The sequence below is a fragment of the Lupinus angustifolius genome, chromosome LG07, assembly GCF_001865875.1.
Source record: "Lupinus angustifolius cultivar Tanjil chromosome LG07, LupAngTanjil_v1.0, whole genome shotgun sequence".
NCBI lineage: Eukaryota > Viridiplantae > Streptophyta > Magnoliopsida > Fabales > Fabaceae > Lupinus > Lupinus angustifolius.
In genome coordinates this window covers 815,142-842,389 of record NC_032015.1, presented here as the reverse complement: position 1 = coordinate 842,389, position 27,248 = coordinate 815,142, and the positions used below count along the sequence as shown (strand labels likewise).

The window sequence follows — 27,248 nt, the reverse complement described above, 5'->3', positions numbered from 1 at the left end:
TTCGCATTATTGCATCAAAAAACTTGGCCAATCTTCTACTTATATCACTTCAAAATTCTCATTTTTTTTCTATTTAAAACCTTCGGTTTGTAGAACCTATGATTCAAAGCCAATAGCCATCGTTCTGCCAGAGATTTTGGAGAAACTATAAATAAGTGTAGCATGCTGTGTTGAAGGGACTTCCTATGTTGCTGATGCTCAACCATTGTGTCATTACAATTTCTAGTTTGTAAGGGTAAAAATGTTTTTATATCATATTTAAAGAACAAAAGTGTTTTTTTATTTTTGATGTACTTTCCTCTCCAGCATTCGAAAATATTTTTACCAAAGGGTAAATGTCTTTTACAACATAAATAACACTTAAGAATAAATTCTCTTATTGGATATGTTTGAGGCAATTTGTGTTTATAACCTTTATTATCACCATCTCCATATGAAAATATATTCTTATTTAGTTATCCATATTATTTTATAATTATTACACATTTTAAAAAATCAAAAGTAACTTTTGCTTATAATCTATTTTCATTCCACCACACAATATATTCACACGATTTCTCTTCCTTTGGATTTATATCTCCTAATAAGAATAAACAAAATAATATTATCATGAAAGGTTTTTTTTTAAAATAAATTTTTTATAACGGCAAATAAAAAACATATATCCTTATTTCAGTAAGAAAAGGTTGATTGAGAATTTGAGATACTCTTTATTTTACTTTTATAATCAGATATTTATTAAATTAAATAAGCGGAAAAAGGGACAAAAATATAATTTTCTCAAATAAAATTTAAATAAAAATTTCATCACGGAAATTAGATATGATTTATGAGTATAAAAATCAATGGTTTGGTAACTATGATTGATTATATTTTGTTGAATGGAGAGAAGAAAACTATTACCCCTTTTGAGAGCATGTGTTAATTCGAAATCATTGATCCAAGGCAAACTCATTCATCAGAAACTTATCACTTTGGGTTTCCAAAATGACATTTTATTCTGCAACAAACTCATCACTCTTTACTTTTCTTGCAATTTACATCATTATGCTAACCATGTTTTTCATTCCATTCAAAACCCATTTGATATATCTTTATGGAATGCCCTTATGGTGGGTTACACTAAGAATTACATGTATGTTGAAGCCCTAGATCTTTATGATAAGTTACTGCACTACCCTGACCTAAAACCTGATACTTTTACTTACCCAAGTGTTCTAAAGGCTTGTGGTGGCCTCAGTAGATCTTTATTGGGAAAAATGGTTCATACATGTTTGATAAAAACTGGTTTTGTGATGGACATTGTTGTGGGTAGCTCTCTTGTGGGTATGTATGCTAAATGCAATGCATTTCAGTATGCTATACAGATGTTTGATGAAATGCCTCAGAAGGATGTTGCATGCTGGAATACTGTGATTTCTTGTTATTACCAAAATGGGAAGTTTCAAGAGGCTCTGCAATATTATTCTTTAATGAGAAGATCTGGGTTCGAGCCTGATTCAGTGACGATCACAACTGCAATTTCGTCGTGTGCTAGACTCGTGGATTTGGACAGGGGAAGGGAAATTCACATGGAATTAATTGACAGTGGGTTTCTTATGGATAGTTTCGTTAGCTCCGCTCTTGTTGACATGTATGGAAAATGTGGTCACCTAGAAATGGCCGTACAGGTTTTTGAGCATATGCCAAAAAAGACTGTTGTTGCCTGGAATTCTATGATTGCAGGATATGGTTTAAAAGGTGACAGCATTTCATGCATTCAACTTTTTACGAGGATGCACATGGAGGGAGTCAAGCCAACTTTGACTACTTTAAGCAGTGTAATAATGGTTTGTTCACGATCAGCCCAACTACTAGAAGGGAAGTTTGTACATGGATATATAATACGAAACAGAATACAGCCTGATATTTTTATTAATAGCTCACTCATGGATCTATACTTAAAATGTGGAATGGTTGGATCAGCTGAGAGTGTCTTTAAATTAATACCAAAAACAAAGGCAGTTTCTTGGAATGTGATGATTTCTGGATATGTGAGTTCAGGGAAATTTTTTGAAGCCCTTGGCATCTTTAGTGAAATGAGAGAATCTCATGTTGATCCAGACGCTATTACTTTTACCAGTGTTTTAACAGCATGTTCACAACTAGCAGCACTAGATAAGGGAAAAGAGATTCACAAATTGATTATCGAGAAAAGATTGGAAGACAATATAGTAGTTATGGGGGCTCTACTTGATATGTATGCAAAGTGTGGTGATGTAGATGAAGCATTTGGTGTTTTTAAATGTTTGCCAGAGAGAGATCTGGTGTCCTGGACTTCCATGATTACAGCTTATGGTTCTCATGGTCGGGCCTCTGAAGCTTTGGAACTTTTTGTTGAAATGCTGCAGTCCAATGTGAAACCTGATAGAGTTACTTTTCTTGCCATATTATCTGCCTGTGGCCATGCTGGGTTGGTTGATGAAGGATGCTATTATTTCAATGAAATGATCAATGTTTTTGGTATCATACCTAGAGTTGAACACTATTCATGTTTGATCGATCTTCTTGGGCGTGCTGGGAGATTGCATGAAGCCTATGAGATTCTGCAAAGAAACCCTGAAATCAGGGATGATGTTGGATTGTTAAGCACATTATTTTCTGCTTGTCGTTTGCACAAAAATCTTGCTTTGGGGGTTGAAATTGCAAGAATACTTATTGACAAGGATCCTGATGATTCATCAACTTATATTATTTTATCAAATATGTATGCTTCTGCCCAGAAATGGGATGAGGTTCGGATGGTGAGATCAAAGATGAAAGAACTTGGGTTAAAGAAGAATCCAGGGTGTAGTTGGATTGAGATTGACCAGACGATCCAACCTTTCTTTGTCGAAGGCAATTCACACCGGCATTTAGATTTGGTAAATAAGTGCCTTTCATATGTCACTAATCACATGGAAGATGAGTCTAAACCATTTGTATATCATTTTGATGTTGAAGCACTGAGATTGTACTAGTTTTCAAATTGGCAAGTGAGGATAGGCTTAGCAGCTTGACATGATCCGGATCCTGAGACAATGCTCCTAGCTGCATTTAATCAGAAAAATCCAGAAAGGACAAGTAAAAAAAGGATGCTTGATTGCAGATTTCACCCAGTGGTACAAACTCAATGGATAATTGATGTGAACCTCTATGGTAGCATGCACAACATTTAGACGAAAATGCACTCTATTCATACCTCCATTAGAAAATGCACCTTACCATGCGTCCTTGATTGGCCAGGTAGCTCCAAAGTTCAAGGGGAGATTTGTCCCTCACTTGCTGCCAAGACAGCATTGACTATCAGGTCTGATGCTCTTGGAGATCCCCAAGAGAACCCCATGGGATTGGGGAACAAACTCAAGCTACTTGTTTTGGCATTTTTACAGAATAATTTTTTCTTCGAGATAGACATTTTTCTCATATTTACAAAGAAAAATGGTTGTAGCACACAAGGGAAAGTCAGTGTATATTCACACTTTCACATAACCAGTTAACAGAGTTGTAGTGAGCTGAGTGACTCCAAATACAGTATGCTGGAATATATAAAAGTATATTACAATATCTTAAATTATCCGATACTCATGTTATCATGATTATATCATAATTCATAAATTAGTTTAGAGTGTCTTAGAAGATTTCTTAGGATTGGAGATTACTTTCCTTATCTTTTATGATTTGTTTCCTTAAGTAATTAGGAGTTTAATATTTATATAAAAATGAGTCATTGTTATGTCTTTTGTATCACATCATCATGGACATGCACAACAATATCAATATAATTAACTATTTTGAGAATTCCTTTTTTCCTTCTATACATAGACATTATAATTTTAACACAGTCCAAGTAAACATAAAACCAATCCACCAAACAGATAGGGTGGCACAATAGATGTTATCCTCTCTAGAATCATATCAGTTGAATAGTCAAACAAAGTGTGGCACACAGTGGTGACATTTTGTAGGAAAACATATATGTTTCCCCCTCCATATATGATGTCAGTTGTTGTGGTAGAAAAAATGTTTCTAACTGATCACTGAATTACAAGCTTGTCAGTTGTAATTTGTAAACAGGGTACTCTGTTAATTTGGTCACAGTAATTATATTATTTCACGGATGTTGCACCATTATCACAGTGGTATACTATCTATCCTCTAATAATGAGATCTAAATGTCACTTGAGCACTTTTCACAATTTCCTGGAGAAGATGTCTTTGCAGGTGTAGAATGCTGGTTGGGTTGGCTCAGGGAAAGCACTCTTTCACCATTCAACAGTAAAACCACTGATGACATAATAGGTCTATTTTCTGGTCTCTGTTGTACAGACAATAGTCCCACATGAATATGTTGCAATATTTCAGATGGGGCAACTGAATAATCCTATAAATCATCATTTAGCTCTAGTGTTCTATCTTCAGTCCATAGTCTCCATGCCTGAAATGATATGAAAGATATAAACAAATGTGTTCAATTTTCTTAAGTTTTACCTCTTAGTTTTTTTCCTTCAAATTTTCGAACAAGCATTTCCAGGTGTTTTTTTTTCTTTCTGGAATCTTCTTCCCACTAATTATTTCAAGTATGATCACACCAAAGCTAAAGATATCAAATTTGATTGTAAAAGATCTATGAATCGCAGACCTGGGAGACATATATCCACTTCAAAGCAACATTGAAGTAAAGAAAAAAAGGAAATATTAATAGGAGTTGCAACATAGCTAAACCATAAAAAAATCATGGAAATACTATGTTCCCATCACTCTCTTTGTTTTTGCCTCAATTTTATCCCCTCCAAATGCTCTAGCCAAACTGAAGTCTGATATCTTCGAGTTCATTTCATTCTCAAGGAGAATGTTACATGTTTTGAGATATCTGTGAATGATTCTTTGTCTGGAATCGTAGTGAAGATAATCTGTCTAGCTATCCCATCAATAACTTGAAAGCGCTTATTCCAATTAATTGGTTTACATGTTTCAAGAAAGGTTTGTTTGCTGTTCTTGTTGGAAGAAAGATTTGCCCGCAGTTCTTGTTGCAAGAAAGGTATGCTTGCAGTTCTTGTTGCAAGAAAGGCAATTCTTGTTTCAAGAAAGGTTTGCTTGCAGTTCTTGTTGCAAGAAAGGTTTGCTTGCAGTTCTTGTTGCAAGAAAGGTTTGCCTGCAATTCTTGTTTCAAGAAAGGTTTACTTGCTGTTCTTGTTGGAAGAAAGGTTTGCCTGCAGTTCTTGTTTCAAGAAAGGTTTGCTTGCAGTTCTTGTTGCAAGAAAGGTTTGCTTGCAATTCTTGTTTCAAGAAAGGTTTGCCTGCAATTCTTGTTTCAAGAAAGGTTTGCTTGAAATTTTTGTTGCATTGGAGGACCAGACTTTACCACCCTTTGAGCCACCAATAATGTGGACATTCCCTATTTTCCTTGACCAGTAAAGCTTCAGAATTAGTGTTAAGTTTGGTAATGGGGTGTCTCTATTGGCTACCCATACAACTGTCCTAGGTGATATGGTCTTGTACCAAATACCAAAGTCCTCTCCATTGAATTTCTGACCCTGTGATTACCAGCTATCAGTCCATTTAAGAAGACTTTTAAAATTATTATGTATACCTGTTGTATTATAAATTTTATATTGTAAGGTGTGGTTTCTAGTTTAAGGATCTGTTGTATTATTTTGATTATCTGTATGGAAGACATATCACTAATATGAGATCTAATGCATAGACAAGTTACTGAGTCAACATGTACTTCTTATATTATTTAGGTACATCTAGTTTTTTGCAAAAAATGTCTGCTTTATATATAGTCTAACTAAGTAGACAAGAACATAACATAAAACAATATAATGAATTATTCTTAATAAACAATAGATAGAAGCTGCTTCTTCAACAATGAAGCTATATCACCAATACCATATAGTCTAAATTTAGATTATGTGCAATTGTGCACTCTTATCTTTCAAAGGCAGATTTAAACCTTTGATTTCATTGACTATGATAAGCATACTTTGTCCAGTGATGCTCATCAAAACCATAAGATTATTAAGAAAATTTGTTCAACAAGTAACAGATTATCTATCAGCAGAAGTCATCGAATAAGTTAGAGAAACACTACTTTGAATGGAGGGATACGAATCCTTAGTGCTTTGTATTGGTTTAGGGTTCCAAGAGGAATGAAGAGAAGCAGGTTATATAGGAAGAAGAAAGAAGGAAGTTGAGAATGATTTAGGATTTAGTTTAAATGAATTTTGTTTTTTCTTATTTTATTTTTTGTAGTTTTGGAAAAAACTCATGAGGACCTATTGGAAAACCATTGCAAAGTAAGCTCGTAAGTCAGACAAGACAAGACTATTTGATGAAATACAGCATGCCCTTCAAAAATTAAAGAGTGCTAAATCGATCGCCATAGACTATAGTGGTAGCTGTGAGAATGAACATACCAACAAGGTGTTGGTCTAATGGTGTAACACCCATTAAATTACAAGGTTGATGATTAAATTCCTATTAGCATTACTCGTTGGGAATACAAAAAAAACAACTGCGACAATGGTCATGTTGCAGACCTTAGCTTTAGAGGTATTTCTACCATAGTCATGAGACAAGCTTATTACAAGTAGAGAATAGGGCCAATAACATTATAATTATGCACACCTCGTAGACACTTGTTGTCTCTAACCCCTATCATTACAGGCGTTGACAAATGGCAATATTCATCAACATTTTTTGAAGAACCATGTGCCACACATTTATAAATATCTTATTTCAAGGTAAATTAGTGATAATTTTTAGTTGTCATGTGATTTTTTAATGTGTTTAGGTAAAAGATAATTTAAAAAGTAAATAAGAGAGAAAAATAATTGGAATTGTTGTAAGAAAAATTATATTTGCAAGGTTGAAATAATACTCATTTTTATTTAAATTGTGTTGGGAATAGTACAACATCAACAACAAAAAATGTACTATAAATCCTATAATATACCACTACAACAAATAATTGCATTGGTTTTTATTATATGTACAACTAACCATGTCTATACTTTTAGTTGACAGCTTTGTTTAGAAATAAATTACAATAGACATATTCTTTATTCTAAACAAGAAGTTGTATAAGTAATTGTAGAAATATGACTGTAAAACAAACATTTTCTTATTAATTAAATTATATTTAACCGAATAATGTTTGGGATGGAACCACTTGCCATGTATATTAAAGTAATTTATTTTAAAATTCTTTTGAAACACAATATATCCCTTTAATCACATATAGAATACGATTCTGCAATATCTAATGGATGGTCGTTGAAAGAACTTAAAAACAGAGAATAGATGCTTTGCACATTTTCCTTTTGGTGTGCAATAATAGCTTTACGGTTTTGAAATTATCCTTCCCACTAATATACCAAAGCATATTAGCAAGTCTTTCACGTAAAACAACTTTTTGTTTCATTCCAAAGTGAGGCTCATGGAAAGCTTAAACCTCCTTTAATGGTTCTAAAGAGTCTTCACAAAAAGCTAAGTCCACCAGTGGACTTAAACAAATGGTAAAATATATTTTTATATTATACCATCATTCATGTAAAATGGTTTGATTTTATGTTAAAAAAAGTACATTCATGTAAAGCCAAAACGTGAAGTTTGAGTAGTTTACATGATTAATGATTCATTTGTTCAAACTTCTGATAGTTGAGTGGAAGATCTACCGACCCCTTTGATGTCTCCAATCGTATCCCAAATATTTTATATTATTTGGTAAAATTCTATTGGACTAGGACATAAAAATAAGATATCTTTAGAACAGATGATTCATATTCCGGATAGTTCCTACATGTGTAAAAAAATTGTACAAAACTTTACCGACATCTATTCTATTGTTATATAAATCATATTTTAGGTGAGAATTTATCCTCCTGACTAGTGTATTGTAGGGCCACCACGATAGGAATGAATATCTGCATTAGAAATTTTTATTATTGGTATACAGTTTAGTTGAAAGTGGAATTATATACACTGCATGTTTCAGTAACTTAGTGGATGGTGGTCTAAAATTCTTAAGAATAGATAGATGCTAATTCATTTTCAATTTTTTCATTATTGGCATCAACTTTCAACGACATTATTGTTCATTCCATTGCATTAGAAATAGTATTTTGCCACTGATGTATATGTGTATTATACATACATTTTATAATTAACATATAGCATATAATAATGGTATATATTTATAAGTAGAGTTCATGGTATGGTAGCATCTAGAATTATATAGCACCCCAAATGCATACCTTAGATATATGAGAGGAGAGAAACGAAGCAAGAGAGAGATGATGAGGATGATGATTTATATCATGTTCTGTGTTACCCTCATTTGTATGAGTGTTTGTTCTGCATTCAGTGACATGGATGCGCTACTGAAGATGAAGGAATCAATGAAGGGAAAGGGAGCCAAAGTTGAAGCACTTCAAGATTGGAAATTTTCAACCTCTGTTTCTGCACAATGTTCTTTTTCAGGCGTGAAATGTGACCAAAATCTCAGAGTCATTTCACTCAATATATCATTCATTCCCCTGTTTGGTTCTGTTCCTGCAGAGATTGGTCTTTTGGGTAAGCTTGTGAACCTCACCATAGCTCAGAGTAACCTCACTGGTGAGCTGCCTAAGGAGCTAGCCAAACTTACTTCCCTTAAAATTCTCAACATTTCTCACAACGTTTTCTTCGGTCATTTCCCTGGCGAAATCACCCTCGGAATGACTCAGCTAGAAGTTCTTGATGCATATGATAACAACTTCACTGGACCACTCCCTAAGGAAATAGTTAAACTCAAGAAACTCAAATTCCTTCACCTTGGTGGTAACTATTTCTCAGGTCCAATACCTGATAGTTACTCTGAGTTTCAGAGCTTGGAGTATTTGAGCTTAACATACAACAGTTTAACGGGTGAGATTCCAAGGAGTTTGGGTATGTTGAAGACGTTGAAGGAATTGTATTTAGGTTACAGTAATGCTTATGAAGGTGGAATTCCTGAAGAGCTTGGTTTCATTCAATCTCTTCAACTTCTTGATTTAGCTAACTGCAACTTGAGCGGTAAGATTCCACCAAGTTTAGGTGCGTTGACGAATTTGAACACTTTGTTCTTACAAATGAACAATCTCAGCGGTACAATTCCGCCGGAGCTTTCCTCCATGATCAGCCTCATGTCGTTGGATCTCTCAATCAACGACCTCACCGGAGAGATACCGGAGACTTTCTCTCAGCTCAAAAACCTCACTCTTATTAGTTTCTTCCAGAACAAGCTTCGCGGTTCTATTCCAGAATTCGTTGCTGAACTTCCAAACCTTGAAACGTTTCAGATTTGGGAGAACAATTTCTCTTATGTGCTTCCACCGAACCTTGGCCAAAACGGCAAGTTTAAGTTCTTTGATGTCACCAAAAACCATCTCACCGGTTTGATCCCGAAGGATTTATGCAAAGGAGGAAGGTTACAAACGTTTATCTTCACTGATAACTTCTTCTACGGTCCGATTCCAAAGGAAATTGGTAATTGCAAGTCTCTACTCAAGTTTCGAGTTGCAGATAACTTCCTTGACGGGCCAGTTCCGGCGGGGATTTTCAATCTACCTTCTGTCAGCATCATGGAGTTCGGTAATAACCGTTTCAACGGTGAACTACCTTCAGAGATTTCCGGCAATTCTCTCGGAATCCTCACACTTTCCAACAACATGCTCACCGGTCCAATTCCTTCCGCGTTGAAAAATCTCAAAAGCTTGCAGACTCTATCACTAGACGCAAATCAATTCGTTGGTGAAATTCCAAGGGAAATATTTGAATTACCAATGTTGACGAAGATCAACGTAAGCGGCAACAACCTCACCGGACAAATCCCAACGACTTTGATTCGTTGCTTTTCACTAACCGCCATTGATCTTAGCCGTAACATGCTGATAGGAGAGGTTCCAAAGGGAATAAAGAACTTGAAGGACTTAAGCATTTTGAATGTTTCAAGAAATAATATCTCAGGTGAAATTCCCGATGAAATTCGATTCATGACAAGTCTCACCACACTCGATCTCTCCAACAATAACTTCATCGGAAGAGTCCCAACGGGTGGTCAATTTCTGGTTTTCAACGATAGATCGTTTTACGGAAACCCTAACCTCTGTTCCTCTCACCAACCTTCTTGCCCTTCCTTGATGTACCAAAACGACAACGTTCACAAAACTCATAGTTCAAAATCCACCAAGATCATAATCATTGTAATTACACTCTCCACCGCATTGTTACTTATTTTCGTAACCATATACATGTTGAGGAAGAGAAAGATTCATAAATCAATGAAGTGGAAGCTAACAGCGTTTCAGAAACTCGACTTTAAAGCCGAGGAAGTTGTAGAGTGCTTGAAGGAAGAGAACATAATAGGGAAAGGAGGAGCAGGGATCGTGTACCGCGGGTCCATGGGAAACGGAACTGACGTGGCAATTAAGCGTTTGGTAGGTCAAGGAAGTGGTAGAAACGATTACGGGTTCAAAGCAGAGATTCAAACACTGGGAAGGATAAGGCATAGGAACATAATGAGGCTTTTAGGGTATGTCTCAAATAAGGACACAAATTTGTTGCTTTATGAGTACATGTCTAATGGGAGTTTAGGGGAGTGGTTGCATGGCGCAAAGGGAGGGCATTTGACGTGGGAAATGAGGTATAGGATTGCGGTAGAAGCAGCAAAAGGATTATGCTATTTGCACCATGATTGTTCACCTCTCATAATTCATAGAGATGTTAAGTCCAATAATATATTGTTGGATGGGGACTTTGAGGCACATGTTGCTGATTTTGGACTTGCTAAGTTCTTACACGACCAGGGAGCTTCTCAGTCCATGTCCTTTATTGTTGGCTCCTACGGCTACATTGCTCCAGGTATATAATTCTTTATTTTTCAGCTTTTCTTACTTTACCAATTCATCAACTTCTTACATGCATGCATTGGAGTATGCATCCTCCAAGAATAGAATTACAACATATTTATCATTTTCTTAGTTTACCAACATGCATGCATCGGATCCTTATTCACATGTATGAGATTACTAGCTAGTCTAATTGGATGTAGAACTTGTTAAAGTTTCATCTCAATTGAGAAGATTAGCCCAACAAGTATTTAAATCATTCACGAGACAACGAGCTAGGTAATGTAGGACTTACTTTCCAACATGCTCCCTCCACATAAGCATTTCGAACTAGGCGAAATGTTATCTTTAACCCATAACTAAATGGCATCTTTTGGCCCATAACAATCGGACATAAGTTCGGCTCCGACTCTAATACCATATTAAAGTTCCACATCAAAACTAATTAGTTATAAGAGGAGTAACCCAATATGTATTTAAACCATTCCCGAGGTAACAGGGTAAAAGATGTGAGACTTAAATAGCATAAATAATACATCCGATCAACTATATAGACTGAACAACACCAACATACTATTATTATTATTGGTAGTATAAAACAATTAATTTCCTTAACAAATCATTTGTTATGATGCAGAGTATGCTTACACGCTGAAAGTGGACGAGAAAAGTGATGTGTACAGCTTCGGTGTAGTGCTGTTGGAGCTGATAGTTGGAAGAAAGCCAGTAGGTGAGTTCGGAGATGGAGTTGACATCGTTGGATGGATAAAGAAAACAGAATCAGAACTTTCTCAGCCGTCAGATGCAGCATCAGTGTTAGCAGTGGTGGACCCTAGACTCAGTGATTACCCATTAACAAGTGTGATATATATGTTCAATATAGCTATGATGTGTGTCAAAGAAATGGGCCCCGCAAGGCCTACAATGAGGGAAGTTGTGCATATGCTTACTAATCCTCCTCACTCTACTCCTCACATAGTAATTAATCTCTAAATAACTTATATTATCACTCATTTATCACTTTTAAAATAAGAGAATAAAATATCTCCCCGTATCATGAGATAACGTATCTCTCAACTAGTAAAAGTATGACATGTGTATTATTCTGTTTAATTTTAAAATTATTTTTATAGAAAATAATTAAATATGATACATATCATGATTTTAGTAGTTGAATGAGATAATTTGTACACGAAGATACTTTATTCTCTTCAAATAAATTATCACACAGAAGAAACTTTGTGCAAATAGCATTGCTCCTGAGGAGTGAAGCAACAAATAAGATGTGTATAGTTAAGTATTAGCTATAAAGTGTAAGATAGGTTTGAATTGTGGATTGTACCTCAAGAAATTGAATGGTTTTCCAGGTTGTACCTCAAGAAATTTTGTAAAAATTGATTATCAGCTCTGTTCTTATTTTGTTCTCTATTTAAAAGAATTTTGTAGTTTTTATTTATATGCCATGCTTAGAAATTTTGAAGTATATGGTATTTTCATTAATAAATCGTTGATTTCGTTGTGTAAAGCCCACAATATTTTCAAGGTCGAATGTTCGATTCCTAAGAACGACACTTGTTGGAATGGGCAATCATGAATCTTAAAAGAAATTAATTCTTTACCAAAAAAGATGTGTATAGTTAAGTATTAGCTATAAAGTGTAAGATAGTTTCATTCCTTTAAATATTGAAAAAATGTTAATAATGATAAGGAGAAATATTATATTAGGAAAAAATACAATGTAATTCAACACCATCATTACAGAACCTAGCTATGACTGCTGCACATCATGATTGAACCTTCACATTACATGCATAAGTAATGAATATACATGGTGCTGTACATTATGAAAGAGGTTATCGAACATGAGGTAAATTTCTCATTTTCCAAGTCCAAATCAGGATATAAAAAAACTTGAATTTTTATCCTGATTTTATAGAAACCTTAACCTTTTATGAAATACACAATCATGCACGTTAGTACATGGAAGTGTTGTTCTATAGGAAAACGCTCATTTGAGTAATTTTTTTTTGCAACATCGTTTTTATACCTATTTCATAATTATTGCCCATTCATTCATATTAGTTTTAAAGCATAAATATCAGCATGTGTTAGTCTAGTGTTTTAATGCCTTAGCTGATACAATATAATGTCAAATAATCAATTCATGAGAGCGACACTTATTAAAAGATATTGTGTGTCCCAAAAAAAAGATTAATTTCTTACCTATAAGATGAATGAATATATTAATTACACCCAAAAAATGTTTGAAAGCATAGATATTATGAGAAATGTAAAATACATATAAATGAGAAAAAAATCATGAAAAAATAAGATTGTTGAATGGAACGTTACTATTGGTTTGTGTGTTCAATTGCCATGGGGAACTTGATTCACATTTTAGGGACGCTGCTTTCAATCATTATGAACGAGACAAATCTATTAACACACAAAAGCATACACATAGTGCACAAGCTTTTTCAATGAATATATATGGTAATTATTTATTTAAAGCAAATAAATAAAAGGTTCTGAAAAATACATATACTTTTTATTATTTTAATTAAAATACTTTATGTCTTAAAGACACAAAAAGAGACTAAATTGGAATATGTAAGTGAAGCGTAAAGTAATACCAATCTTGTATAGCAATATTTGTTCATTGTTGGTATCCATATTATTCACCAAAACCTTTTAAGATTCCGAGTTAAAACACCTAAATGGGAAAATAACCTTTTCTTATTTATTAATGGAAGATGCCTCTTGATTTTTTTAACATAAGAAAGAACACCAATCGTATCATCCCAAATAAGTAGTGTTTTATTTATACTAGTTTTTTTTTGTTAGTGATTTTTGTATTTTGGAACTTTGTAAATTTAAATATACATTTTGAGTAGCTTGTAAAACGAAAGGGTTATAGGCTTATAGTCCAATATATTCATCCAAGCAAAAATAGAAGTTATGCTTTGACAATTAATGTTAAGAACATACGTAAATGTGTTTGTTATTAATCGGAAGATATTTGTTATGTTACTTTATATACCTTAACCATGTATCCTTCTATATTTAATTGATTGAAAAATATATATTATCTCTTGAAATGTTTTTAGATATTATTAAATGTATTATTTCATTTTATGGTTAAGAAACTAATACTTTTGAGATGTATAACTATCCCTTCCAAAAATATTATTTCTTCCATGTATTTCTTAGTCACTAAAATCAATAAACCAAAGTAGAATAACATAGACTTTGGTGCATTAAGAACTTGTCACAAACTTGTTGTCATTGGTGACTATAAAGATTCACCATCAACTACAAAACATCTGTGTTTACATTGCTCTTTTAACGGTTTTAGTTGTCCTTTAAGATTACCTTGCAAACAAAAAAAAAAATATATATTCTAGAGGGAAATGAGAGATATTTTGTTCCACCACAAACAAGTTTTTGATTTTTTTCATTTCAAAGAATTTATGTACACAATAGAGTTTTTTTGTCCTATACATATCTTATTGTAATATTGAATATCTATCAATATATATTAGAGAATAAAAATTTAACACATTCATATACCAAATGTTATAGTGATATTCTAATGGGTATTAATTGTAACCATAAACTTGAACTCAATGTTTAGTCTCAATCTGTTACCTAATTCTAAACTCATGTAACATAAAACTTAATACAATAACATATTTATCAAATATTTAGAATACATGAAAAGAAAGAAATTGTATGTATTTTGCTATACACAATTTATAAACAAACTTTCATCACATGCAAGTGAAGCCTGCTATACACGATAAAATGTTATGTCGTGGTTCAACCGATATAGTGTATTCCATTTGTTATTAGTAAATGACATGTAAGACTCATTTGTTGTTGGTCAGAACCACTTGATACTAAACTAAAATTTACATTATTTTAAATTTTCACCATGTAGAATAATAGCCTTTCATCACATGCAGAATAGGAATATGAAGGCCATTTCAAGGGGAAGATCGTTAAGAAAAACCTAAAGAAAGAGAACAAATGCTTTGGCCTTTTAAGGTTTACTTACAACTCAACACTTTGTGATTTTATTTTAAAACGGGATTTGAACTTATTTAGGTATATTATTGGAAAAAATAGTGTTTCTCGTAAATTCACAATAATAATAGACATAAAAAGATATAATTTTTTCATTTTGATTTGACTGGAATATGTAAGTGAAGTGTAAAGTAATAGGCGATAAGCTAGAACATGTTGAGCATAAAATAACGTTTTATTCTAGTAAATGATTCCAAAATGCCTAACCAAACAAATAATGAAACGTTTTATTCAAGAAAAAAGTGATTCGAATAAAAAAAAATTCAAGAACAAGGTCAAACCAAACGCACTCTTAACTTACAGATTTCTTTTTATTTTAATTAGAAATAGAACAGAACACCGCCTTTCCATTAATTTTAACCTTGTACCCAAAAAAAATGTACCAATTTTTTTAATTTTAACCTATTAATAGCCAATTTTAACCTGTAATTGATCGCCCTGGATAAAGACTGAGATGGCACAGCAGATTTATAAAAATGGTAGAGAAAATGAGCATTTATATAGCCCATTTTTAAAGTAAAACCCTAAATACCAAAGCTACATAATTATGAGAAGAATCTGTGATAAACAACACTATTACTTCCGGGCATTGGATCACTATATTGTGGTGACCTTATCACCCAAAATTATGGTGTTACACCAAATGGCAATTATGCATTGGAATTTTAAAAACATTTTTTAATCACAAACTTCGAAAGGCATGCTAGTTCAAGATCCGAGCCTCCACTTGAATAACAGTATAGATGAGTTAAACATTTAAGTAAAATGAGTATAGAGTGTGGGGGCAAAACTGATTTCTACATGGAGCAACTAGCAATCCACAAACTATGCAAACTCAAGACCAGTCAAGTAGCAATGCTGTTAGATGAAGGAAAGCAGATGAAATTTAGAGTATTTGAAATTTAAAGTATATCACAGGAGAGTTGAACACCACCTGAAATACTTAAATTTGATTGACAAGGAAAATTTCAGAAAATATGATAACACAATAATACTCTAAGAAGAGGCCTTGGTCTCCTCAGCAGCTGTCTCAAAAGTCTCCCCTGGAACAAGCTCTGGGACGTCATCATCATCATTGTCCTCCGGAGCAATGGTTGCACCAGCACCTGCTTCAGGAGCCTGCTTCTGGAACTGCTCCGCTAGCTTCTTCAGGTTTTCCAAGTTATCTGGTCCTGCATTACAAAAATCCAAATGTGTAAGTTTGGAAGAATCATAAAATCCAAATACAAAACCAAGGTTCAAGGTACATACCTAATTGATGAATAATGCTAGGGAGTATATCCTGCAACTCTGTAAAATAAAAAGACGTAAGTTTTAATCCATCCAATCATATCAGTTAAAAATCAAACAGCACATCACAATAAGTCAGTTTTGAAATTGTGGTAAACAATGCCAAAGCATGCTCAAGAATATAGCATAATTACATATATTCAAATGTAATTCACAATGTACAATCGAGCTGATATCCTTAAAAGGCATGCGAGACTAGCACATACGAACAAATATTGATGGAGCAGGTTAACATTAGTATACTACTTTATATAATAAGCAATCAAGTTGACAATGCTTATATTCGAGCAAACAGTACAACCTCAACTTGGTAAAAAGGCATTCCACAATAAAGAAAAATGATATAGTTGCTTACTCTTAGTTTGTGGAGATCCACTAACCACCCAAGTATTCGCAGCAATAGATGCTTGAACTGGAAAAAACAATATTATAATCTCAGTAAATTTTAGACACTGAAACAAACATATATCCTATAATATAAAAAATACAAGTATTTGAACATTATGGACTGATATTACCTTTGGGGTTGAGAAACTGGATAACTACATCATCCTTAAAGATGTTGACCTCCTCAATTGCCGGGATGGCATTCACTCCTATTCTCTTGAGGGTGCTCTGAAGCCTTTTGTCATCTGTAGTTGTTGTCTTGTGGACAGCCTTCTTCTTTCTAAACAAAGAAAAGGCAAAAACATGAAGAGAAATATAAACTCAAATGCTTTAAACATGTTATAGAAATGTTAACAGAAGAACCGCTGTTTAATTAAAAAATAAAGCTTAGCAGGTATTAAATCCAAGCAGGAAGACCTAACCTGTTTCGAGGAGAGCCAAATTTTCCTTAAAATTATTTTTTACATTAATATCATTTGGAATAACACATGCTCTAAATTTGACTCGCCATACACAGTTTATTCATCCCCAAAGAAAATCCCCCTTCACCCAATGACACATGTATCAAGGCAGTTTAAAGAAAAAAGCATGTTAAAAATTTTCACAGTAGATATTGACATTACAAGAAAACTTGCTTTGCATTAGAATGGGAGAAACTTGGTTCACATATACCTTCTAACAGTACCCTTTCCACCAGTTCGAACTGAACCGGCCATCTTAATTAACTTTTCCCGATTCATCTGGGTAAATGCAAAGAAAAATAAATTGCATGTCAAAAAATTAAGCCTCGATTAAGATGCAAAAACAAAAGATAACAGAACTAAGCAACAACCAAGCTTGAGTCACATACTCCCACAAAGTGGGTCATAATGCTTTATCTTAAATCATGTCTATTGACAACACGTTTCCGATAAATATGCCTCTAACTTTTAGAGGCCTTCCCCAGCCTCTAAAAAAATAGACAAACCTCCATTTCTTCTACTCTCTCACTAACCTCTATTTGATCTACTCTTTGTTAGGGCTTCTAACTGTCTCCTCCACACATGTCCTAATCATGTAAGGCACAATTCTACCATATTATTACAATTTTCTCCCGAATAAGTTCATTCCTAATCACTTATGTAGTGTGTTCACTCATCCAACACAACATTTTCACCTATGCTACTTTCACTTTCTTTTTGTTGTTGACATTTTAAAGTCAAACTTTCAGTTCATATAACATTTCAGGTCTTATAGTTTTAAAATATCTCCTCAAGCTTGAGTAACACATTTCATCCATCCACTTCATCCTATGATTTACATCTCACTCAATTTATCTAGTTCTATATGATTGACTCATTAAATAATGACTTGCGGTGGTATGATATGATATGGTATTCAAGTTTTATACAGTGGTAGAAAGGTAACAAATGAATCATAAAACTTATGTATCAGAACTAAAATTAAAATATATTACATAATTACATGACACAATAGAAAACCTTTCGTATGGAATCCTCAGAATAGAACACAAAAAACCAAAAAGTCATATTTTATCAAAATTTCAAAAATAAAAATAAAAAAACATAGTGAAAGATATGACACCATCTTAACACCACAAAAAAACAATGCTAGCTAAACTCGGCTTTGAAAACTAACACACACATATATAATAATAAATGTGGAACGGAAATGGATCTTAAAAGCCTCTTCAGTTTAGGTCTCCAATATTTTTCCACACAGAATATAATCAGAAGAACGAAAGTATATTTTTGTTCATCCTCGGAGGTAATTTTAACACCCGTAACAAAAAAAACCCTAGATGCAAAACATACGAACTCTCAATTGAATCAATAACCCGAAAACTGGTCATATTCCGAACTTATTCAAAATCGTTAGGTCAGAAATGATTAATGAAATGAAATAGGTGAAGAGAAAAGACGATACCTTTGTTAAGTTTTTGTTTTAAGCTCAGTGTGTTGGAACTAAGAAAGGGTATACCTGAGACCGAGGAAATGCGAAGAGTCCTTTTTATACCACCGCTTGTAAAAACCCTAGCCTTTTTTTCCTCTTCACTTTTTAATAAAATAAATAAATAACCTGCACTATTGGGCCGAGTATATGACCCAATAACAGAAAAGCCCAATTTTCTGTCCAGGCCCAATAACAGAAAAGCCCAATTGGGCCCAAATTGGAGTATATGGGTGAGATGAGAGAGAGAGAGTTATTTAGTAACTTCACGAAATGTGTGATTGTGATTCTTCTTCATGGCTTCGTTACAACCTTCATGCTATTCTTCATTCAGCATCGTATCCTCTTTTTCCACCATAGCTTTTAAGAATACAAAGTTATATTGTGCTAAGAACACTGATAATGCTGAATCTTCTGAACAAACTTCTACAGAAACCGCGTCCCAGGTTGATCCTGTGAAGCTTGCGTTTAACAAAGCTAAAGCTTATAAACAATCGATTAAACAGGAAAATGATGTTGATGGTGGGAAGAAGGATTTGGAAGCTTCTGTGAAGATTGCAATGGAAAAGGCCAAGAAGTATAAGCAGAATAAAGGAGTTGGGGTTAGTGACACTGCGGATGAAACAACTCAAGGTAATGATAGTAGTGTGCCAATGTTTTAAATTAGGGTTGGGTTTCGGTTTTGGAAACTTCTAGAACCTTCTTTTCGGACAATAGCGGGCATATGAATGCAATTGCGATCAGCATAAAGCTTCGGCAACTCCCAAAACCTTAATATATGGATGTGTAGCGGTTGCGGATCCAGATTTAAAACTTAGTATTATAGCTAAACTAATTATTTGAGAAAACTTAGTATTATGTCATAATTTCGGTCAACAGAATTGTTATTAGTTACAGCCATTAAGCTATATTGGCCTTGTAAAATACACAGGGTTTGTTTTTTGAAACCAAATTCACATGATATCTTTGATTTCGCTGAAGAGTCTAATCGGGTGATAAATTTGGACTTGCGTTCATTTCTCTTAGGTAATATACAATGAGAAGGTGTGTTTTTCAAGATGATGCTCATGTTAAAATTGATATCTGAATTAATTTCTTAGGATTGCGAATGGGGAGTGAGAAGACTTCTGGAAAAACTTTTATAGACAATAATAGTGATGGTAAGAAGAGAGGACTGTCAGTTTCGAAACTTGATTTTGTGGGCCTTGACTTTGCCGATAAGAAGACAACTAGGGGGTTGCCACCTGGACTGGTTCCCATTTCAGACTCATTCTCTGATGGTGACTTTTCTGAGGTGGAGCTGATTGTAGGAGATTCAACCAAGTTTGATGCTGCAACAGATCAAAAACCTGGACAAACTAAGGAAGATGAGGCACAATTTTACAAGCCAAAAGTTTCTACCTGGGGTGTCTTTCCAAGACCTGGCAATATTTCAAAAACAGTATGATATTCCATATTCCATATTTGTATACCCATCTTTCAAAATGAAGCTATCTTTCCTCGTTTCTCACAGAGATTCTACTTGTTTGAGATTTCCTTTCATCGTTTACCTTTAAATTTTTACTTATTTTTCTGTCCTTTTCAGTATGGTGGTGGAAGGGTTATACGTCCTGGAGAGGTTCTAGAGACCGAAGAAGAAAAAGCTGTTAAAGAAGCTCGAACAAAGCAGCTACTTGCTGCCTACAATAAGGAAGTTGGATTAAATATTGATCCAAAGCTAAAATCTGAGTGTGAGGAGGTAAGCATATCAATGTTGCTGCTAGTCTTCCCTTATTCTAATAAAGAGTTTTCTTTGTGATATTCTTCTGGTTTCACTGTTGTTGATTGTTTAGTATCATTAACTTTGAGCCTTTTATTGGTTTTCAAAATGGACTTGAAAGTGAAAGCATTCCTCTTCATTTCCTACCATGGAAACCAGGGGATAGCATACTGAGCAAACAAGCTGTTTGTTAAAGAGAACTAAATAATATAAGTTATGGAATGAGTTCTTACATTTACACAAAAAATTTGACTCCTATTTTTGTAATTCATAGAGCATAGTTACAAATGTGAAATGATGTGTCAAATATCTATATTTTCAAAATGCCTGTGTTTGCACTTGCTCAAACTCTAATTCTATTTTTGAATATGATCACTATAAATAGTTGGAAGTATAAATTTTCAAATTGTAGAATATTTATAAGAAAAATAAAAATAAAAAGCTGCTCATTTTTCTTATTCCATAAACCTATCTAGTATATCTTGACTCTCAAATGATATTTGGTTAAATTGCTTTGGATTTTGGAGTATTGATCTTTATAATTTCATTTGTTATTTCCCACTCCTTTAGTTATTCATCAATTGTATTCCCAGCATGATATAATTTTCTGAGTTGCATTTAATATTTATAGGTATTGAAGGATGGTGACTTGTTAATGAATGCTGGAAAGCTGAAGGATGCATTGCCCTACTATGAAAAGGTTATGGATAAATTAACCTTCAAGGTAATTACTTTAATTTAAATAATTACCGATTTTCAAAAAAATGCATATCTATCTTTTCAGTAGGAAGCTAATGTCATCTCTCTGAATGCCTACTAAGTTCATGGTTGATAAGGGAGAAACACATGGGACCAACGGAATGAGATGAGCATTTTACTTGAAACCAACAAAAAGGGTTTTTTTCCCTATACCATAAGTTTTATTGAGTATGGCATAAGTATGTAATTTTTTAACTTAGAAATGTAATAACATATACTCTAGCAGGGAAACTAGGAAAAATATTTGGAGGAATAAATGCATGAGATTAATCATGTCTGTGCAGAGCGAGCTACATGGATTGGCTGCTTTGCAGTGGTCGATTTGTCAAGACTCCCTCAATAGGTATGTTCAGAAACTTCGTGACATCTAAACTTCTCATGGAATCTACCAGATTGTGTTCTACATACGATTTGATCACTTCCTCAAATGCATTTGCAAGGTTGATGATTCAGGTCCATATGTCGTGAGCTTGTTGACAACTGACAATTGTGTTTTGACTGAGAACCATGTATAATGTCTTCAGTTTAACTTAAAGGATTTAATTAAGTAGTTATAAAAAAGATCACAAGTCACAAGACTCACAACATATTTCTTTTGAAAATGAATCGCATATTTTTATTGAAGTGTGCAGTTAGTCTTAGATTCTAAGTTTGTATCAGTTTGGTACAACTGAGATTACATTAGAAACAACTACAGCATCTCTCCATTTGTATGGGGAGATGCATATATTTATAATTTCCAACCATGTAATTCGAAATTACCAACCGTATTTTGATGATTGGCAGGCTCAAAGAGGCTCGAAGTATGTATGAGAAGCTTCAGTCTCACCCAAGTGCTAAAGTAAACAAGAGAGCAAGGCAGTTCATGTACAGCTTTCAGGTAATTTCTGGTGGGCGACTTGTTCTATAACTGTCGGCATGGTTAGGGTCTTATCAGCAAAATGAGTTCAGAGTATTGATCTTTATAAAAAAAACTGAAAATTTTCCTTGTCTAGTATTTTATATTTAAGCACTCTAATGTTATGAACTTATGATGTTTCTCCCATGCATGTAGGATTATTAGAAATGTGTTATATCTTTTAATACTTGTATTCATTCTGGTTTACACTGGCAGGCTATGGAAATGCTGAAGGTTAAGACAGGATCTCCATTTTATTTAAAGAACACAGGCTACCAGAATTTTTTTGATGCATTTATAGAAAATAAATCTGACTACCCCATGGAAGATGATGTGGTTCAAGAAAGTGCGATGAATCAGGTTTTGCTGTATATTCTTTTTCTCGTTTCTCCTATTTTTGTTGTACTTCTTATTGCTGTGCAAAAGAAATTATAATTTTTTTTTGTTCTTGTATATACGTGGTACGTTCAACAGCACAGACCATCTGAGAAATATTGTTCTCATCTCACAACTTCATTATATTTCAGCTTAAATACCTTTTTTTTCTTGTAAATATTGGTGTTTTGAAACACGTCCTTACATTTTATTATTGTTTTTGTTTTGGTCCCTAACTTTCTTTTCAGTTTTTTTGGTCCCCAACTTCAAGTTTGGATTAAAAATGATGACATGGCCAAAAGGAAGCCACGTCAAGACGGAATTAAATACAAAAATAATATTTTGAGGGACTAAAATCAAAACGATCTATGTATTTGTTATATAAAAAAAACATTTCCAATTTTTCTTTCACTCATTTTATTTTATTCAATAAATTAATTTCCAGTTCAATAACACAGTAATTATAAATCCATTTATGTAAGATCATAATGAAGCAATTGAGTAGAAAGCAAAAACCGTTGAGTTATTTCATGAACTTCGGTTGCCTTTAATTGAACTTAATTGCCATTAATCATGTGTGCCAAAGCAAGTAGACAACGTGTGATGTTTTCATATATCACCTAGAAAAGTCCTCAGGGATTTTCATTATCCAACAAAATCAATAGAAGATAATTTAGTCATCTGAAGATGGATGAGTTGGGGTATCAAATCAAAAACAATTTTAAGCTTCAAATGTAAGAAACATGTCACTAGACAGTGCATAATTCACATGTTACAGATACGAACTAAATAATAAATCATGTCAGAAAAATGCACAAGCAGAACCTTAAATCACTTGTTACTCATAGACAGCATGCAACACTTATATCAGCCTTAATCAAATTTCATCATCTGCCAAAACAACCAAAAATAAAAACCTGCCTCAAACAAGGAAAAATAAACCAAGACCACAAGAGGGTAGAGTCACTCCCTCTGGTTGTTTGGATTTCAATCCTTCCTCTTTTTTCCTTTGCAATGCTTCATTAGGAGAAAAGCAAATGTACTTTCTTTTCCTCTTATGCATGAATCCCACCTATTGTGTTTGTGGTTTTCTTTTGAATATGGTTCAATGAATAGTTCCAATCAAGCTTGATAATGGTATTCATATCTGATAATATTGGGAAACCTGAAACTATCTTCTTCTAGAAACAAAATGGCAAAAGCATAGTACTGATATGAAGAAGTCAAGATCAATTAAGCTTTCTGGTTTGGAGGCTCTTCAATCACCACCTTCATGGGTCCTTCAAACTACTGCACCATCACCACAAAACCAGAAGTCTTAAGTGAGAATGACAGACGGATCTCCGAATTACATGAAGTCCACAAGCAGTTCAGAAGCAAAGAAGGAGCTTTTCCAAGCGAGTCTTCAGAATACTCAATCTGGTTCATATGGTAAGAGAGCTAGTTCTGTATCTAGTAAAAAACATGAAAAAACTTTGTCACGTTCATCTAGTTTGAATGCACAAGAGAGAACTACTTGCTCTTCAACTTTGAAGGACTCTAAGTTCCCATCATACCTCATGCTTAATTCTGAGGGAGCTTCAGTCATGAAGGTTTGTTCATATAAATATTGTTCTCTAAATGACCATCTCCAACAACCTTCTTTGCCGTCATTGAAAAGCTCCATATCAGCAAGGAGACATCTTTTAAAGACCCAAAAAAGTATGAGGCGTGAAGCTCGAAGCCCTCAAATATTGAAGGGACCCTGTGAGACAAAGAAGGACAAAAATATTGAGCAGGAGAATGTCTTTGATGAAAGGCCTGCATATGATGAAGCTAATATGGTTATTCCAATAATCACTCCCTTGGCACAAGAAACTGATATGCATTTCTTCATTGAAGTACATGTTAAGGAAAATGAAGGAGACACTGAAGATCGACAACAAATGAATTTTGCGATTAAGGAGAATGGCTTAGCAGTAGAAGAGGATGGGGTCAAGCAAATTACTCCAAGCATGAATAATGTTGTCCTTAAGTCTGAGATTGATCTTGAGGAGGTTTTAAAAAACTGCTTTACTGATGTTACGATTGAAGCAAATACCAACAACACCTTTTATCAAGAACAAAATGCTGAAGATGCAGATGAAAGCCAACAACCTACTTGGTTTCATGAAGAAGTATCTATAGGAAGCTGCATAAGCAATGTTAGCTATGATGAGGAAAATGAAGAGAATATTGAATTGGATGTTTCTGACTCCCATTTTATTGATTTGGAGTGGGAAGAGGAACACTGTTGTGCGTCTAGCCATGAAGAGGACATTGATTCTTCTGTCTCCTCAGAGGAGACTGACTCAAAATCTGAGTCCTTTTTGAAGAGTTTTCCTGATGTGTCTGCAATGAATTTTCAAGACCTTGCAAGCAGTCATATCATGGATATTCTGGTTGAAGAAGCAGTCCAAGAAGCCAATGAAGAAGAATACACCTGTTCCGAAACAGAATCTCAAGGCATTAATTCTTTCTTAGAAGGCACAAGTGAAAGCATTGAGACTCGCGGAACTGATTACTCGTCCAATGGGATAAGTTGTGATCAATCTTCTTCAACCGAAGAAGTATTTCAGCATCTGACAGATGCAGAAGATAATAATAGAGAAAATGAAAAGCATGTTGGTGATGAGGCCAATTGTGCCACAAAGATACTTGATCATGAGATGGTTGAAAATAGTGAAGGCCACAACATGATTGAAGCTTGCGCGACTGATGAGAACCTTGAATACAGTGACTCAAGCCAAGAGAATAGTGATGAAAGCATTAGCAAGGAGAAACAAACCATCATTGTTGTTCAAGACCTGCAACTATTGGAGGGAGATCAGGTTAAGGCCAATAAGTTGGAGAGCTCAAGCTTCATAGGTGATGGAAAGAAGAATGCAAGAACTAATTGGCAATGGACAAATAGGCGCCAGAGACGTGTGCAAGATGATGATGAGGAAATGAGAAACATCAAGCCACAAAAGCCAAATTTCCTGTCATTGGCTCCTGATCAGGAACCGGAAAAGGTTAAGCTGAAGCATCAAATGATGGACGAAAGAAAGAATGCGGATGAGTGGATGCTTGATTTTGCACTCAGACAAACTATCACAAAACTTGCTCCAGATAGAAACACAAAGGTGGCATTGCTCGTTGAAGCTTTTGAAACAGTAATGTCAATACCCAAACGCGAAACTCATGTGAGAAACAGTTCACCCTTTGCTCATGCCAGACCTATTCAAGCTTGTATCTGATGTATTGGTAAAAACCATATTCCTTTTCCTTCATCATCATCATCATTTGTTTCCACTGTTTAAAAGGGTATATGGGGCGATGGAGACCGAAATGAAGGAAATTCCTCCTTCCTTTGTTGGTCAATAGATGAAGATGAAACAACTTGAAGTGCTATAGCTGAGTAAGACAGCCAGGAGAAACCCAATCTCCGGAGTAATCTGCAAGCCTGTTACTACGAGTAACTTGTTTTTCGAGCCTGTTAGTACGAGTAACTTGTTTTTCGAACCTGTTACTACGAATAATCTGCGTAGAGACAATTCAGCTTGCAGGATCAAGGGATCAGCAAGGTGCTGTGCATTTGTGAAATTTTTCAGTGTACTTAGGTGTTTACTTTCTTAAGTTGTTTTTGATGCAATTATACTATTTTGTTTAAGGGGCAATCATGCCGTCTTCCTCCAAAATCAATAATATTTATGCATGTTAGAATATCATGTCATAAGAGATACTAAAAAAAGGAAGAAAATAAATTGTAAGTTGGCAAAATACCATATGGAACTGGTCATGCCTCCTCTGCCACTCGCTGTGCAATTATTCAAGAGTTGTCATCAAGACCATCCCACCAAGAAGCATCAAGGTTGAAATCATAATAAACAATTAAATGACTCAAAGCAAGACACTCAAAACCAAAAGGTTAGATGCATTTATACCAGTGTTTCAAATTGCGAACCGCATCATATGATGTGGCTGCAATATTGTGGTTGTGGTGACTGCCACAATTGCATCACACCGTAATTGCGGTGTGATACCAAATCACAGTTATACAATCGCAACACAACTGCATCGAACTATATTTGGTCCGTATCAGGCCGCATCGACGTCAAAAATATGTTTTTATTCATAAAATAATTCATTCCGCAACGGCCACAATCCACATCGCAATGACCGCAACCGCAATTTAAAACACTCATTTATAGAAAGCAGATGCACTCCTCCAAGTCTTACACCACAAAATAACCATTAATTGTCAAATAAATTTCAATACCACTTGTGGAGTATGGATACGAGACAGTTGTAGTTATAGTGCCCCTACAAATAAGTTTCATATGATGTATGAAGAGGATGTTCTGTAAATCGCACCAAAATATAAGAGATATGTCTAGTCGATGGAAATGTTTTAACCATTATTATTAACCATCTATTGTAAGAATAGAGTTTCCATATCAATTCAATTCACCCATCCTCAATCCTTATTCATCAGAAAAAGAAAGAAACCATTGTTTGTAGAGAACATCAACCCATATAATTTTGAAAAATAAACGGATTAAACTAGTTTGTAAAAAATGCAGTCCGGAAGCTCAACAATATTTACATAAAAATAAAATAAATAACAAGCTAACTACTGCCACCGAGTTATTAGGTATACCTTGACCTTACTCTTAGACATTGTTCAAAACATGAAATCTTATAGTTTCAAATTTTCCCTGTTCTATAAGGGATATCTCTAAACATGATTAATCAAATTAATACACAAAAATTCAAACTTTGATCCGCTAATATCACATAAATAGTTGGTTTATACAAAGTTATAGTTTTAACTTTTGTATACATGATGATG

General features: G+C 34.2%; 5 protein-coding genes across 6 annotated transcripts; 4 read left to right on the top strand and 1 right to left on the bottom strand.

The window, feature by feature from the left end:
- On the top strand, positions 881-3,103 carry LOC109351487 (pentatricopeptide repeat-containing protein At5g27110). Its single transcript, XM_019592934.1, has one exon. The coding sequence runs from the start codon at positions 882-884 to the stop codon at positions 2,997-2,999; it is 2,118 nt and encodes a 705-aa protein (XP_019448479.1). The 5' UTR covers position 881; the 3' UTR covers positions 3,000-3,103.
- On the top strand, positions 7,948-12,300 carry LOC109351486 (receptor protein kinase CLAVATA1-like). The gene is made up of 3 exons (XM_019592933.1): positions 7,948-10,905; positions 11,530-11,888; positions 12,105-12,300. The coding sequence occupies exons 1-2, from the start codon at positions 8,289-8,291 to the stop codon at positions 11,883-11,885; spliced, it is 2,973 nt and encodes a 990-aa protein (XP_019448478.1). The 5' UTR covers positions 7,948-8,288; the 3' UTR covers positions 11,886-11,888; positions 12,105-12,300.
- Positions 15,770-18,709, bottom strand: LOC109351488 (nascent polypeptide-associated complex subunit beta-like). The gene is made up of 6 exons (XM_019592935.1): positions 18,582-18,709; positions 17,328-17,395; positions 16,787-16,935; positions 16,624-16,680; positions 16,230-16,268; positions 15,770-16,150 (listed from the first exon to the last, which is right to left on the bottom strand). The coding sequence occupies exons 2-6, from the start codon at positions 17,393-17,395 to the stop codon at positions 15,975-15,977; spliced, it is 489 nt and encodes a 162-aa protein (XP_019448480.1). The 5' UTR covers positions 18,582-18,709; the 3' UTR covers positions 15,770-15,974.
- Positions 18,865-22,557, top strand: LOC109351485. 2 transcript variants are annotated; one of them, XM_019592931.1, is made up of 7 exons: positions 18,865-19,238; positions 19,706-20,046; positions 20,191-20,343; positions 20,996-21,088; positions 21,408-21,472; positions 21,916-22,003; positions 22,238-22,557. In XM_019592931.1, the coding sequence occupies exons 1-7, from the start codon at positions 18,902-18,904 to the stop codon at positions 22,454-22,456; spliced, it is 1,296 nt and encodes a 431-aa protein (XP_019448476.1). In that variant the 5' UTR covers positions 18,865-18,901; the 3' UTR covers positions 22,457-22,557. The 2 variants fall into 2 exon arrangements, with proteins under 2 accessions (XP_019448476.1, XP_019448475.1); XM_019592930.1 differs by having other exon boundaries at positions 18,866-19,238; positions 21,408-21,466; positions 21,910-22,003.
- On the top strand, positions 22,798-25,925 carry LOC109351484. The gene is made up of 2 exons (XM_019592929.1): positions 22,798-25,236; positions 25,267-25,925. The coding sequence occupies exons 1-2, from the start codon at positions 23,725-23,727 to the stop codon at positions 25,651-25,653; spliced, it is 1,899 nt and encodes a 632-aa protein (XP_019448474.1). The 5' UTR covers positions 22,798-23,724; the 3' UTR covers positions 25,654-25,925.